Here is a 16,129-nt window from a genome sequence, read left to right as displayed (position 1 = left end):
TGGACATGAAGCTGGGGTTAGAGGTTAGGGGTGGAGCTGGGGAGTGGACATGAAGCTGGGGTTAGAGGTTAGGGTGGAGCTGGGGAGTGGACATGAAGCTGGGGTTAGGGTTAGGGTGGAGCTGGGGAGTGGACATGAAGCTGGGGTTAGGGGTTAGGGGTGGAGCTGGGGAGTGGACATGAAGCTGGGGTTAGAGGTTAGGGGTGGAGCTGGGGAGTGGACATGAAGCTGGGGTTAGGGTTAGGGTGGAGCTGGGGAGTGGACATGAAGCTGGGGTTAGAGGTTAGGGGCTGGGGAGTGGGGGACACATGAAGCTGGGGTTAGGGGTTAGGGTGGAGCTGGGGAGTGGACATGAAGCTGGGGTTAGGGGGGTTAGGGTGGAGCTGGGGAGTGGACATGAAGCTGGGGTTAGGGGTTAGGGTGGAGCTGGGGAGTGGACATGAAGCTGGGGTTAGAGGTTAGGGTTAGGGGTGGAGCTGGGGAGTGGACATGAAGCTGAAGCTGGGGTTAGAGGTTTGGGAAGCTGGGGTTAGGGGGAGTGGACATGAAGCTGGGGTTAGGGGTTAGGGTGGAGCTGGGGAGCAGACATGAAGCTGGGGTTAGAGGTTAGGGTTAGTGGAGCTGGGGAGTGGACATGAAGCTGAAGCTGGGGTTAGAGGTTAGGGTGGAGCAGACATGAAGCTGGGGTTAGGGTTAGGTGGAGAGACATGAAGCTGGGGTTAGAGGTTAGGGTGGAGCAGACATGAAGCTGGGGTTAGAGGTTAGGGTGGAGCTGGGGAGTGGACATGAAGCTGGAATTAGGTGTATGTAGAGTTAGGGGTTAGGTGTATGTAAGGTGAAGGGTTAAAGGTCAGGGGTTATGGTTATAATCATCTTTACCTGGAAGTGGAGTTCCTCAGAATAAGTTCTTACTTTTCTGTGGACAAAAATAAAATGGGATAAATTAACCACAGCCTGCATATCACCATCTCTGTGCATATATCTGTACATATATACTATATCTATATCTACTCATCATGTGGACAAGTCTCAAATCTTACATTGCAGTCGCCTCAGCAGATATTTCATTTTTTATGATGCACCAGACTGCTGCTAGTCAGTGTGGTAACGATGCACCAGACTGCTGTGAGTCAGTGTGGTAACGATGGGGTTAGACTGCTGCGAGTCAGTGTGGTAACGATGCACCAGACTGCTGTGAGTCAGTGTGGTAACGATGGACCAGACTGCTGTGAGTCAGTGTGGTAACGATGGACCAGACTGCTGTGAGTCAGTGTGGTAACGATGGACCAGACTGCTGTGAGTCAGTGTGGTAACGATGGACCAGACTGCTGTGAGTCAGTGTGGTAACGATGGACCAGACTGCTGTGAGTCAGTGTGGTAACGATGGACCAGACTGCTGTGAGTCAGTGTGGTAACGATGGACCAGACTGCTGTGAGTCAGTGTGGTAACGATGGACCAGACTGCTGTGAGTCAGTGTGGTAACGATGGACCAGACTGCTGTGAGTCAGTGTGGTAACGATGGACCAGACTGCTGTGAGTCAGTGTGGTAACGATGGACCAGACTGCTGTGAGTCAGTGTGGTAACGATGGACCAGACTGCTGTGAGTCAGTGTGGTAACGATGGACCAGACTGCTGTGAGTCAGTGTGGTAACGATGGACCAGACTGCTGTGAGTCAGTGTGGTAACGATGGACCAGACTGCTGTGAGTCAGTGTGGTAACGATGGACCAGACTGCTGTGAGTCAGTGTGGTAACGATGGACCAGACTGCTGTGAGTCAGTGTGGTAACGATGGACCAGACTGCTGTGAGTCAGTGTGGTAACGATGGACCAGACTGCTGTGAGTCAGTGTGGTAACGATGGACCAGACTGCTGTGAGTCAGTGTGGTAACGATGGACCAGACTGCTGTGAGTCAGTGTGGTAACGATGGACCAGACTGCTGTGAGTCAGTGTGGTAACGATGCACCAGACTGCTGTGAGTCAGTGTGGTAACGATGGACCAGACTGCTGTGAGTCAGTGTGGTAACGATGCACCAGACTGCTGTGAGTCAGTGTGGTAACGATGGACCAGACTGCTGTGAGTCAGTGTGGTAACGATGGACCAGACTGCTGTGAGTCAGTGTGGTAACGATGGACCAGACTGCTGTGAGTCAGTGTGGTAACGATGGACCAGACTGCTGTGAGTCAGTGTGGTAACGATGCACCAGACCTAGTAGAGTCATCTGTAAACACGCATCACTTCGCTTTTTCAGCCCCTACACCACTTACCCTGTTTACCAGAGTGTTTCAGCCCCTACACCACTTACCCTGTTTACCAGAGTGTTTCAGCCCCTACACCACTTACCCTGTTTACCAGAGTGTTTCAGCCCCTACACCACTTACCCTGTTGACCAGAGTGTTTCAGCCCCTACACACTTACTGTGTTTACCAGTGTTTCAGCCCCTGTTTACCAGAGTGTTTCAGCCCCTACACCACTTACCCTGTTGACCAGAGTGTTTCAGCCCCTACACCACTTACCCTGTTAACCAGTGTGTTTCAGCCCCTACACCACTTACTGTGTTTAACCAGTGTTTCAGCCTCTACACCACTTACTGTGTTTACCAGTGTTTCAGCCCCTACACCACTTACTGTGTTTACCAGTGTTTCAGCCCCTACACCACTTACTGTGTTTACCAGAGTGTTTCAGCCCCTACACCACTTACCCTGTTTACCAGAGTGTTTCAGCCCCTACACCACTTACCCTGTTTACCAGAGTGTTTCAGCCCCTACACCACTTACCCTGTTTACCAGAGTGTTTCAGCCCCTACACCACTTACCCTGTTTACCAGAGTGTTTCAGCCCCTACACCACTTACCCTGTTTACCAGTGTTTCAGCCCTACACCACTTACTGTGTTTACCAGAGTGTTTCAGCCCCTACACCACTTACTGTGTTTACCAGAGTGTTTCAGCCCCTACACCACTTACCCTGTTTACCATTGTGTTTCAGCCCCTACACCACTTACCCTGTTTACCAGTGTTTCAGCCCCTACACCACTTACCTGTTTACCAGAGTGTTTCAGCCCCTACACCACTTACCCTGTTTACCAGTGTTTCAGCCCCTACACCACTTACCCTGTTTACCAGAGTGTTTCCGCCCCTACACCACTTACCCTGTTGACCAGTGTTTCAGCCCCTACACCACTTACCCTGTTTACCAGAGTGTTTCAGCCCCTACACCACTTACCCTGTTTACCAGTGTTTCAGCCCCTACACCACTTACCCTGTTTACCAGTGTTTCAGCCCCTACACCACTTACCCTGTTTACCAGTGTTTCAGCCCCTACACCACTTACCCTGTTTACCAGAGTGTTTCAGCCCCTACACCACTTACCCTGTTTACCAGAGTGTTTCCGCCCCTACACCACTTACCCTGTTTACCAGAGTGTTTCAGCCCCTACACCACTTACCCTGTTTACCAGTGTTTCAGCCCCTACACCACTTACCCTGTTTACCAGAGTGTTTCAGCCCCTACACCACTTACCCTGTTTACCAGAGTGTTTCAGCCCCTACACCACTTACCCTGTTTACCAGAGTGTTTCAGCCCCTACACCACTTACCCTGTTGACCAGTGTTTCAGCCCCTACACCACTTACCCTGTTTACCAGTGTTTCAGCCCCTACACCACTTACCCTGTTTACCAGTGTTTCAGCCCCTACACCACTTACCCTGTTTACCAGAGTGTTTCAGCCCCTACACCACTTACCCTGTTTACCAGAGTGTTTCAGCCCCTACACCACTTACCCTGTTTACCAGAGTGTTTCAGCCCCTACACCACTTACCCTGTTTACCAGTGTTTCAGCCCCTACACCACTTACCCTGTTTACCAGAGTGTTTCAGCCCCTACACCACTTACCCTGTTTACCAGTGTTTCAGCCCCTACACCACTTACCCTGTTTACCAGAGTGTTTCAGCCCCTACACCACTTACCCTGTTTACCAGTGTTTCAGCCCCTACACCACTTACCCTGTTTACCAGTGTTTCAGCCCCTACACCACTTACCCTGTTTACCAGTGTTTCAGACCCTACACCACTTACCCTGTTTACCAGTGTTTCAGCCCCTACACCACTTACCCTGTTTACCAGTGTTTCAGCCCCTACACCACTTACCCTGTTTACCAGTGTTTCAGCCCCTACACCACTTACCCTGTTTACCAGAGTGTTTCAGCCCCTACACCACTTACCCTGTTTACCAGAGTGTTTCAGCCCCTACACCACTTACCCTGTTTACCAGTGTTTCAGCCCCTACACACTTACCCTGTTTACCAGTGTTTCAGCCCCTACACCACTTACCCTGTTTACCAGTGTTTCAGCCCCTACACCACTTACCCTGTTTACCAGAGTGTTTCAGCCCCTACACCACTTACCCTGTTTACCATTGTGTTTCAGCCCCGACAAGAAAGCTGAAGTATGATAGACACTGGAGGGAAGACATTCACAGTTATAGGTGCTGTACTGTCGACACCATAGTTGAGCCTCCTGATTACCCTGTCCTGCTGGGATTGTTAGAACAGTTATAGGTGCTTTACTGTCGACACTATAGTTGAGCCTCCAGATCACCCTGTCCTGCTGGGATTGTTAGAACAGTTATAGGTGCTTTACTGTCGACACTATAGTTGAGCCTCCAGATCACCCTGTCCTGCTGGGATTGTTAGAACAGTGATAGGTGCTGTACTGTAGACACTATAGTTGAGCCTCCAGATCACCCTGTCATGCTGGCGCTGCTGCCAATACAATGAGATTATATTGTCTTGTGATTTGATATTTGACTGATGTTTTCCTAAATTGATTTGTAGTGTAATTCCTCTGCTCTGTATTGAACCTCTCATCCAACCGTCCGTCCCGAGCTGCTGTAATCCTCCACAGATACAGCTGTGACCCAGAGTCAGACGTCCGGCCTCCTCAGCCAGTTGTTTACCTTCTTCTTGGCCTGTAGCAGCTCCTGGTAGAAAGTAGAGCGGAGGAAGCGGCTGTAGGAATCACTCTTCATCAGCTTGTAGATGTGCTCCTGAAACAGAGAAGGTACATTCCAACCTTACTGTGTACAGACCCACCAATAAACCCAGTCCATTCTAACCCACCAATAACCCCACTCCATTCTAACCCACCAATAACCCCACTCCATTCTAACTTTACTGTGTACCAACCCACCAATAACCCCACTCCATTCTAACCTTACTGTGAACCAACCCACCAATAACCCCACTCCATTCTAACCTTACTGTGTACCAACCCACCAATAACCGCACTCCATTCTAACCCACCAATAACCCCACTCCATTCTAACCTTACTGTGAACCAACCCACCAATAACCCCACTCCATTCCAACCTTACTGTGTACCAACCCACCAATAACCCCACTCCATTCTAACCTTACTGTGAACCAACCCACCAATAACCCCACTCCAATCCAACCTTACTGTGTACCAACCCACCAATAACCCCACTCCATTCTAACCTTACTGTGAACCAACCCACCAATTAACCAACCCACCAATAACCCCACTCCATTCTAACCTTACTGTGTACCAACCCACCAATAACCCCAATCCATTCTAACCTTACTGTGTATCAACCCACCAATAACCCCACTCCATTCCAACCCACCAATAACCCCACTCCATTCTAACCTTACTGTGTACCAACCCACCAATAACCCCACTCCATTCTAACCTTACTGTGCACCAACCCACCAATAACCCCACTCCATTCTAACCTTACTGTGCACCAACCCACCAATAACCCCACTCCATTATAACCTTGCTGTGTACCAACCCACCAATAACCCCACTCCATTCTAACCTTACTGTGTACCAACCCACCAATAACCCCACTCCATTCTAACCTTACTGTGTACCAACCCACCAATAACCCCACTCCATTCTAACCTTACTGTGAACCAACCCACCAATAACCCCACTCCATTCTAACCTTACTGTGTACCAACCCACCAATAACCCCACTCCATTCTAACCTTACTGTGTACCAACCCACCAATAACCCCACTCCATTCTAACCTTACTGTGAACCAACCCATCAATAACCCCACTCCATTCTAACACCTGTCTAAAAATGTGGGCAAAATCAGAATGTGGACAAGAAAGGACAAAGGACGCATGTTAGCACCAGGTATAAACGGGGCCGGAGAGTCACAAAGAAGTAATTAAACAGAACATTGTTCCTATTCAGCTGCAGTATTACTCTCCCCATTCAAAACACCACTTCCTGACTCCTCACAGACCTGTGCGTCCTCGAAGGCGTATCGTCCGGGGTCCTTGACATTCTGTGTGGTCTTGTCATAGCTCTTGGAGTCAACGTTAATGGCACTGGGGGCCCCTGGGGCCAAGAACTCCTGCCAGATCTCCTGGACCCTTGTAGGGACCTCCCGAATCGGCCTCTTCTTCACCTCCTGAACCGCCAGCCAGAACCTGGACCACAGACAGATAAAGGAATGTTAAACATCAACAGAACCACAGACAGATAAAGGAATGTTAAACACAACATAACCTGGACCACAGACAAAGGAATGTTAAACATCAACAGAACCACAGACAGATAAAGGAATGTTAAACATCAACAGAACCACAGACAGATAAAGGAATGTTAAACACAACAGAACCACAGACAGATAAAGGAATGTTAAACACAACAGAACCACAGACAGATAAAGGAATGTTAAACACAACAGAACCACAGACAGATAAAGGAATGTTAAACACAACAGAACCACAGACAGATAAAGGAATGTTAAACATCAACAGAACCTAAAGGAATGTTAAACCAACAGAACCACAGACAGATAAAGGAATGTTAAACATCAACAGAACCACAGACAGATAAAGGAATGTTAAACAAACAGACCCTGGACCACAGACAGATACTGTTAAACATCAACAGACAGATAAAGGAATGTTAAACATCAACAGAACCACAGACAGATAAAGGAATGTTAAACAGGAATGTTAAACATCAACAGAACCTGGACCACAGACAGATAAAGGAATGTTAAACATCAACAGAACCACAGACAGATAAAGGAATGTTAAACCAACAGAACAGATAAAGGAATGTTAAACATCCTACAGAACCTCAACAGAACCTGGAATGTTAAACCAGACCAGACAGATAAAGGAATGTTAAACATCAACAGAACCTGGACCACAGACAGATAAAGGAATGTTAAACATCAACAGAACCACAGACAGATAAAGGAATGTTAAACAACAGAACCACAGACAGATAAAGGAATGTTAAACAGAACCTGAACCACAGACAGATAAAGGAATGTTAAACATCAACAGAACCACAGACAGATACAGGAATGGAATGTTAAACATCAAGACATCAACAGAACCTGGACCACAGACAGATAAAGGAATGTTAAACAACAGAACCACAGACAGATAAAGGAATGTTAAACATCAACAGAACCTGGACCACAGACAGATAAAGGAATGTTAAACATCAACAGAACCACAGACAGATAAAGGAATGTTAAACATCAACAGAACCACAGACAGATAAAGGAATGTTAAACATCAACAGAACCACAGACAGATAAAGGAATGTTAAACATCAACAGAACCACAGACAGATAAAGGAATGTTAAACATGTTCACTGGAAGTGAAAAGCGAAATTGTGACTTTACAGGTGACCTATTCCGTATAATAACATTGTCAAGTAAATACAAATATAAATTGAACAGGGTCCTGTTCAGGACACAAGTAGGGACAGGATGTATGTGGAAAGGTAGCTTTGTGTACTGACATGGTTCCCTCAGCCACTTTCCTTACGAACAAGCCGACACCTACCTAGCAGTTGTTTTGGCGGTGATGGCTGTGAAACCGTGTTGGAGCTGTCCAATCCACAAGCGACTCGCGGCATTATACCTAAAGCGGACGTTGCCATTGGCTGCATGGCGTACCATTAAGATAAAACCCAGCCCCGTTTACAAGTTTTAACACTGGAATGTGAGATGTAATCTACACCTGGATTAGACTGATAGAAATCCTCATTATTTCCTTTCAATGATTTTCAATTTGAGTCATTATTTTTATATAGAGCCTACGCTTTCTCCGTCTGTATTTCTTACAAGAGTGGGATGGATGTGGCTTCGTGACAATGACCACACGAGCAGCTGCTCACCGATTTGACAACTCCATCACAGATCCAACTCTCGACAACAGCAAAACACCAGCTCTGCTGATTGACTATTGATTGAATATTAGTGAAAGTAAAAATCAGATATCTGCATCACAGTTCACGCTCCAAACTACAGTAATCTGACAGGAAGCTCTTCCAAATGTCAACATCTATACGCCCCAAACTACAGTAATCTGACAGGAAGCTCTTCCACATGTCAACATCTATACGCCCCAAACTACAGTAATCTGACAGGAAGCTCTTCCACATGTCAACATCTATACGCCCCAAACTACAGTAATCTGACAGGAAGCTCTTCCACATGTCAACATCTATACGCTCCCAAACTACAGTAATCTGACAGGAAGCTCTTCCACATGTCAACATCTATACGCCCCAAACTACAGTAATCTGACAGGAAGCTCTTCCACATGTCAACATCTATACGCCCCAAACTACAGTAATCTGACAGGAAGCTCTTCCACATGTCAACATCTATACGCCCCAAACTACAGTAATCTGACAGGAAGCTCTTCCATGTCAACATCTATACGCTCCAAACTACAGTAATCTGACAGGAAGCTCTTCCACATGTCAACATCTATACGCCCCAAACTACAGTAATCTGACAGGAAGCTCTTCCAAATGTCAACATCTATACGCCCAAACTACAGTAATCTGACAGGAAGCTCTTCCACATGTCAACATCTATACGCCCCAAACTACAGTAATCTGACAGGAAGCTCTTCCACATGTCAACATCTATACGCCCCAAACTACAGTAATCTGACAGGAAGCTCTTCCACATGTCAACATCTATACGCCCCAAACTACAGTAATCTGACAGGAAGCTCTTCCACATGTCAACATCTATACGCCCCAAACTACAGTAATCTGACAGGAAGCTCTTCCACATGTCAACATCTATACGCTCCAAACTACAGTAATCTGACAGGAAGCTCTTCCACATGTCAACATCTATACGCTCCAAACTACAGTAATCTGACAGGAAGCTCTTCCAAATGTCTACATCTATACGCCCCAAACTACAGTAATCTGACAGGAAGCTCTTCCACATGTCAACATCTATACGCTCCAAACTACAGTAATCTGACAGGAAGCTCTTCCACATGTCAACATCTATACGCTCCAAACTACAGTAATCTGACAGGAAGCTCTTCCACATGTCAACATCTATACGCCCCAAACTACAGTAATCTGACAGGAAGCTCTTCCACATGTCAACATCTATACGCCCCAAACTACAGTAATCTGACAGGAAGCTCTTCCAAATGTCAACATCTATACGCTCCAAACTACAGTAATCTGACAGGAAGCTCTTCCAAATGTCAACATCTATACGCCCCAAACTACAGTAATCTGACAGGAAGCTCTTCCACATGTCAACATCTATACGCTCCAAACTACAGTAATCTGACAGGAAGCTCTTCCACATGTCAACATCTATACGCTCCAAACTACAGTAATCTGACAGGAAGCTCTTCCACATGTCAACATCTATACGCTCCAAACTACAGTAATCTGACAGGAAGCTCTTCCACATGTCAACATCTATACGCTCCAAACTACAGTAATCTGACAGGAAGCTCTTCCACATGTCAACATCTATACGCTCCAAACTACAGTAATCTGACAGGAAGCTCTTCCACATGTCAACATCTATACGCCCAAACTACAGTAATCTGACAGGAAGCTCTTCCACATGTCAACATCTATACGCCCCAAACTACAGTAATCTGACAGGAAGCTCTTCCACATGTCAACATCTATACGCCCAAACTACAGTAATCTGACAGGAAGCTCTTCCACATGTCAACATCTATACGCTCCAAACTACAGTAATCTGACAGGAAGCTCTTCCACATGTCAACATCTATACGCTCCAAACTACAGTAATCTGACAGGAAGCTCTTCCACATGTCAACATCTATACGCCCAAACTACAGTAATCTGACAGGAAGCTCTTCCACATGTCAACATCTATACGCCCCAAACTACAGTAATCTGACAGGAAGCTCTTCCACATGTCAACATCTATACGCTCCAAACTACAGTAATCTGACAGGAAGCTCTTCCACATGTCAACATCTATACGCCCCAAACTACAGTAATCTGACAGGAAGCTCTTCCAGCATGTCAACATCTATACGCCCCAAACTACAGTAATCTGACAGGAAGCTCTTCCAGCATGTCAACATCTATACGCTCCAAACTACAGTAATCTGACAGGAAGCTCTTCCACATGTCAACATCTATACGCCCCAAACTACAGTAATCTGACAGGAAGCTCTTCCACATGTCAACATCTATACGCTCCAAACTACAGTAATCTGACAGGAAGCTCTTCCACATGTCAACATCTATACGCTCCAAACTACAGTAATCTGACAGGAAGCTCTTCCACATGTCAACATCTATACGCCCCAAACTACAGTAATCTGACAGGAAGCTCTTCCACATGTCAACATCTATACGCTCCAAACTACAGTAATCTGACAGGAAGCTCTTCCAGCATGTCAACATCTATACGCCCCAAACTACAGTAATCTGACAGGAAGCTCTTCCACATGTCAACATCTATACGCTCCAAACTACAGTAATCTGACAGGAAGCTCTTCCACATGTCAACATCTATACGCCCCAAACTACAGTAATCTGACAGGAAGCTCTTCCACATGTCAACATCTATACGCCCCAAACTACAGTAATCTGACAGGAAGCTCTTCCAGCATGTCAACATCTATACGCTCCAAACTACAGTAATCTGACAGGAAGCTCTTCCACATGTCAACATCTATACGCCCCAAACTACAGTAATCTGACAGGAAGCTCTTCCACATGTCAACATCTATACGCCCCAAACTACAGTAATCTGACAGGAAGCTCTTCCAAATGTCAACATCTATACGCTCCAAACTACAGTAATCTGACAGGAAGCTCTTCAACATCTATACGCTCCAAACTACAGTAATCTGACAGGAAGCTCTTCCACATGTCAACATCTATACGCCCAAACTACAGTAATCTGACAGGAAGCTCTTCCAAATGTCAACATCTATACGCCCCAAACTACAGTAATCTGACAGGAAGCTCTTCCACATGTCAACATCTATACGCCCCAAACTACAGTAATCTGACAGGAAGCTCTTCCACATGTCAACATCTATACGCTCCAAACTACAGTAATCTGACAGGAAGCTCTTCCACATGTCAACATCTATACGCCCCAAACTACAGTAATCTGACAGGAAGCTCTTCCACATGTCAACATCTATACGCCCCAAACTACAGTAATCTGACAGGAAGCTCTTCCACATGTCAACATCTATACGCCCCAAACTACAGTAATCTGACAGGAAGCTCTTCCAGCATGTCAACATCTATACGCTCCAAACTACAGTAATCTGACAGGAAGCTCTTCCAGCATGTCAACATCTATACGCCCCAAACTACAGTAATCTGACAGGAAGCTCTTCCAGCATGTCAACATCTATACGCTCCAAACTACAGTAATCTGACAGGAAGCTCTTCCACATGTCAACATCTATACGCTCCAAACTACAGTAATCTGACAGGAAGCTCTTCCACATGTCAACATCTATACGCTCCAAACTACAGTAATCTGACAGGAAGCTCTTCCAAATGTCTACATCTATACGCCCCAAACTACAGTAATCTGACAGGAAGCTCTTCCAAATGTCAACATCTATACGCCCCAAACTACAGTAATCTGACAGGAAGCTCTTCCACATGTCAACATCTATACGCCCCAAACTACAGTAATCTGACAGGAAGCTCTTCCACATGTCAACATCTATACGCTCCAAACTACAGTAATCTGACAGGAAGCTCTTCCACATGTCAACATCTATACGCTCCAAACTACAGTAATCTGACAGGAAGCTCTTCCACATGTCAACATCTATACGCCCCAAACTACAGTAATCTGACAGGAAGCTCTTCCAGCATGTCAACATCTATACGCCCCAAACTACAGTAATCTGACAGGAAGCTCTTCCACATGTCAACATCTATACGCTCCAAACTACAGTAATCTGACAGGAAGCTCTTCCACATGTCAACATCTATACGCCCCAAACTACAGTAATCTGACAGGAAGCTCTTCCACATGTCAACATCTATACGCCCCAAACTACAGTAATCTGACAGGAAGCTCTTCCACATGTCAACATCTATACGCCCAAACTACAGTAATCTGACAGGAAGCTCTTCCACATGTCAACATCTATACGCCCCAAACTACAGTAATCTGACAGGAAGCTCTTCCACATGTCAACATCTATACGCCCAAACTACAGTAATCTGACAGGAAGCTCTTCCACATGTCAACATCTATACGCCCCAAACTACAGTAATCTGACAGGAAGCTCTTCCAGCATGTCAACATCTATACGCCCCAAACTACAGTAATCTGACAGGAAGCTCTTCCAGCATGTCAACATCTATACGCTCCAAACTACAGTAATCTGACAGGAAGCTCTTCCAAATGTCTACATCTATACGCCCCAAACTACAGTAATCTGACAGGAAGCTCTTCCACATGTCAACATCTATACGCCCCAAACTACAGTAATCTGACAGGAAGCTCTTCCACATGTCAACATCTATACGCCCCAAACTACAGTAATCTGACAGGAAGCTCTTCCACATGTCAACATCTATACGCTCCAAACTACAGTAATCTGACAGGAAGCTCTTCCACATGTCAACATCTATACGCTCCAAACTACAGTAATCTGACAGGAAGCTCTTCCACATGTCAACATCTATACGCTCCAAACTACAGTAATCTGACAGGAAGCTCTTCCAGCTTGTCTCCAGTCCTGTAGCAGCATTGGGAATTATGTCCAGCAGAGGGAGCCAGAGAGCAAATTAAATTCTACTACAGGCCAGTTGAAACACGTGTTTATATTCCCTAGTAGAGTACTAGACTAGAGTACTAGAGTACTAGAGTAGTGTAGTAGAGTAGAGTACTAGAGTACTAGAGTAGAGTACTAGAGTACTAGACTAGAGTACTAGAGTAGTGTAATAGAGTAGAAGAGTAGAGTACTAGAGTACTAGAGTAGTATAGTACTAGATTAGAGTACTAGCGTAGAGTACAGTAATATAGAGTAGAGTACCATAGAGTACTAGAGTAGTGTATTATACAGAGTAAAGAACAGTAGACATACCTGAGGTTCTCTGAGCTGAACTCTGACTCCAGAAACTTGAGGAACTGTTCTCTCCCAACAGGATCCTTCAACACCTCGTTAATCCCAAAGCCCCACCTCTTCACTCTCTGCTGGCCCGGCTCCTTACTACAGAGAGAGATAGACAGAGGATCCTTCAACACCTCGTTAATCCCAAAGCCCCACCTCTTCACTCTCTGCTGGCCCGGCTCCTTACTACAGAGAGAGATAGACAGAGGATCCTTCAACACCTCGTTAATCCCAAAGCCCCACCTCTTCACTCTCTGCTGGCCCGGCTCCTCTACAGAGAGAGATAGACAGAGGATCCTTCAACACCTCGTTAATCCCAAAGCCCCACCTCTTCACTCTCTGCTGGCCCGGCTCCTTACTACAGAGAGAGATAGACAGAGGATCCTTCAACACCTCGTTAATCCCAAAGCCCCACCTCTTCACTCTCTGCTGGCCCGGCTCCTTACTACAGAGAGAGATAGACAGAGATCCTTCAACACCTCGTTAATCCCATAGCCCCACCTCTTCACTCTCTGCTGGCCCGGCTCCTTACTACAGAGAGAGATAGACAGAGGATCCTTCAACACCTCGAATCCCAAGCCCCACCTCTTCCCACCCCACCTCACTCTCTGCTGGCCCGGCTCCTTACTACAGAGAGAGATAGACAGAGGATCCTTCAACACCTCGTTAATCCCATAGCCCCACCTCTTCACTCTCTGCTGGCCTGGCTCCTTACTACAGAGAGAGATATTTTTTTAATTTGACCTTTATTTAAGTTAAGACCACATTCTTATTTTCAATGACGGCCTAGGAACAGTGGGTTAACTGCCTTGTTCAGTGGCAGAACGACAGATTTGACCTTGTCAGCTCGGGGATTCGATCTTGCAACCTTTTGGTTACCCACCTGGTCTCCAGTAACTCTGACAGAGAGAGAGAGAAGGACAGACTGAAGGTGAAACCACCTGGTCTCCAGTAACTCTGACAGAGAGAGAGAAGGACAGACTGAGGGAGAACCCACCTGGTCTCCAGTAACTCTGACAGAGAGAGAGAGGACAGACTGAAGGTGAAACCACCTGGTCTCCAGTAACTCTGACAGAGAGAGAGAAGGACAGACTGAGGGGGAACCCACCTGGTCTCCAGTAACTCTGACAGAGAGAGAGAAGGACAGACTGAGGGGGAACCCACCTGGTCTCCAGTAACTCTGACAGAGAGAGAGAAGGACAGACTGAGGGGGAACCCCCCTGGTCTCCAGTAACTCTGACAGAGAGAGAGAAGGACAGACTGAGGGTAAAACCACCTGGTCTCCAGTACCTCTGACAGAGAGAGAGAAGGACAGACTGAGGGGGAACCCACCTGGTCTCCAGTAACTCTGACAGAGAGAGAGAAAGGACAGACTGAGGGGAACCCACCTGGTCTCCAGTAACTCTGACAGAGAGAGAGAAGGACAGACTGAGGGGGAACCCACCTGGTATCCAGTAACTCTGACAGAGAGAGAGAAGGACAGACTGAGGGGGAACCCCCCTGGTCTCCAGTAACTCTGACAGAGAGAGAGAAGGACAGACTGAGGGTAAAACCACCTGGTCTCCAGTACCTCTGACAGAGAGAGAGAAGGACAGACTGAGGGTAAAACCACCTGGTCTCCAGTACCTCTGACAGAGAGAGAGAAGGACAGACTGAGGGGGAACCCACCTGGTTTCCAGTAACTCTGACAGAGAGAGAGAGAAGGACAGACTGAGGGGGAACCCACCTGGTCTCCAGTAACTCTGACAGAGAGAGAGAAGGACAGACTGAGGGGGAACCCCCCTGGTCTCCAGTAACTCTGACAGAGAAAGAGAGAAGGACAGACTGAGGGGGAACCCACCTGGTCTCCAGTAACTCTGACAGAGAGAGAGAAGGACCCCACCTGTTCTCCAGTAACTCTGACAGAGAGAGAGAAGGACAGACTGAGGGGGAACCCCCCTGGTCTCCAGTAACTCTGACAGAGAGAGAGAAGGACAGACTGAGGGTAAAACCACCTGGTCTCCAGTAACTCTGACAGAGAGAGAGAAGGACAGACTGAGGGGGAAACCACCTGGTCTCCAGTAACTCTGACAGAGAAAGAGAGAAGGACAGACTGAGGGTGAAACCACCTGGTCTCCAGTAACTCTGACAGAGAGAGAGAAGGACAGACTGAGGGGGAAACCACCTGGTCTCCAGTAACTCTGACAGAGAAAGAGAGAAGGACAGACTGAGGGGGAACCCACCTGGTCTCCAGTAACTCTGACAGAGAGAGAGAAGGACCCCACCTGTTCTCCAGTAACTCTGACAGAGAGAGAGAAGGACAGACTGAGGGGGAACCCCTGGTCTCCAGTAACTCTGACAGAGAGAGAGAGAGGACAGACTGAGGGGACAGACTGAGGGGGAAAACCACCTGGTCTCCAGTAACTCTGACAGAGAGAGAGAAGGACAGACTGAGGGGGAAACCACCTGGTCTCCAGTAACTCTGACAGAGAAAGAGAGAAGGACAGACTGAGGGTGAAACCACCTGGTCTCCAGTAACTCTGACAGAGAGAGAGAAGGACAGACTGAGGGGGAACCCACCTGGTCTCCAGTAACTCTGACAGAGAGAGAGAAGGACAGACTGAGGGGGAACCCACCTGTTCTCCAGTAACTCTGACAGAGAGAGAGAGGACAGACTGAGGGGGAACCCACCTGGTCTCCAGTAACTCTGACAGAGAGAGAGAAGTACA

At 47.0% G+C, this 16,129-nt stretch overlaps 1 protein-coding gene across 1 annotated transcript in view; it reads right to left on the bottom strand.

The window, feature by feature from the left end:
- Window positions 1-867: 867 nt before the first annotated feature.
- Window positions 868-16,129, bottom strand: part of rgs7b (regulator of G protein signaling 7b) — a 143,567-nt gene continuing 128,305 nt past the window's right edge. Inside the window, exons 14-17 of the mRNA XM_042317120.1 lie at window positions 13,395-13,520; window positions 6,280-6,466; window positions 4,956-5,045; window positions 868-916 (exon numbers count right to left, since the gene is read on the bottom strand). Of these exons, the coding sequence (XP_042173054.1) occupies window positions 896-916; window positions 4,956-5,045; window positions 6,280-6,466; window positions 13,395-13,520 (424 nt within the window). The 3' untranslated portion in view covers window positions 868-895. The remainder of the gene's footprint in view (window positions 917-4,955; window positions 5,046-6,279; window positions 6,467-13,394; window positions 13,521-16,129) is intronic.

This window comes from Oncorhynchus tshawytscha, unplaced genomic scaffold (genome assembly GCF_018296145.1).
Source record: "Oncorhynchus tshawytscha isolate Ot180627B unplaced genomic scaffold, Otsh_v2.0 Un_contig_4162_pilon_pilon, whole genome shotgun sequence".
In the NCBI taxonomy this organism is placed as follows: Eukaryota; Metazoa; Chordata; class Actinopteri; order Salmoniformes; family Salmonidae; genus Oncorhynchus; species Oncorhynchus tshawytscha.
The sequence above is the reverse complement of the archived record's forward strand: the minus strand, read 5'-3'. Positions and strand labels throughout refer to the sequence as shown.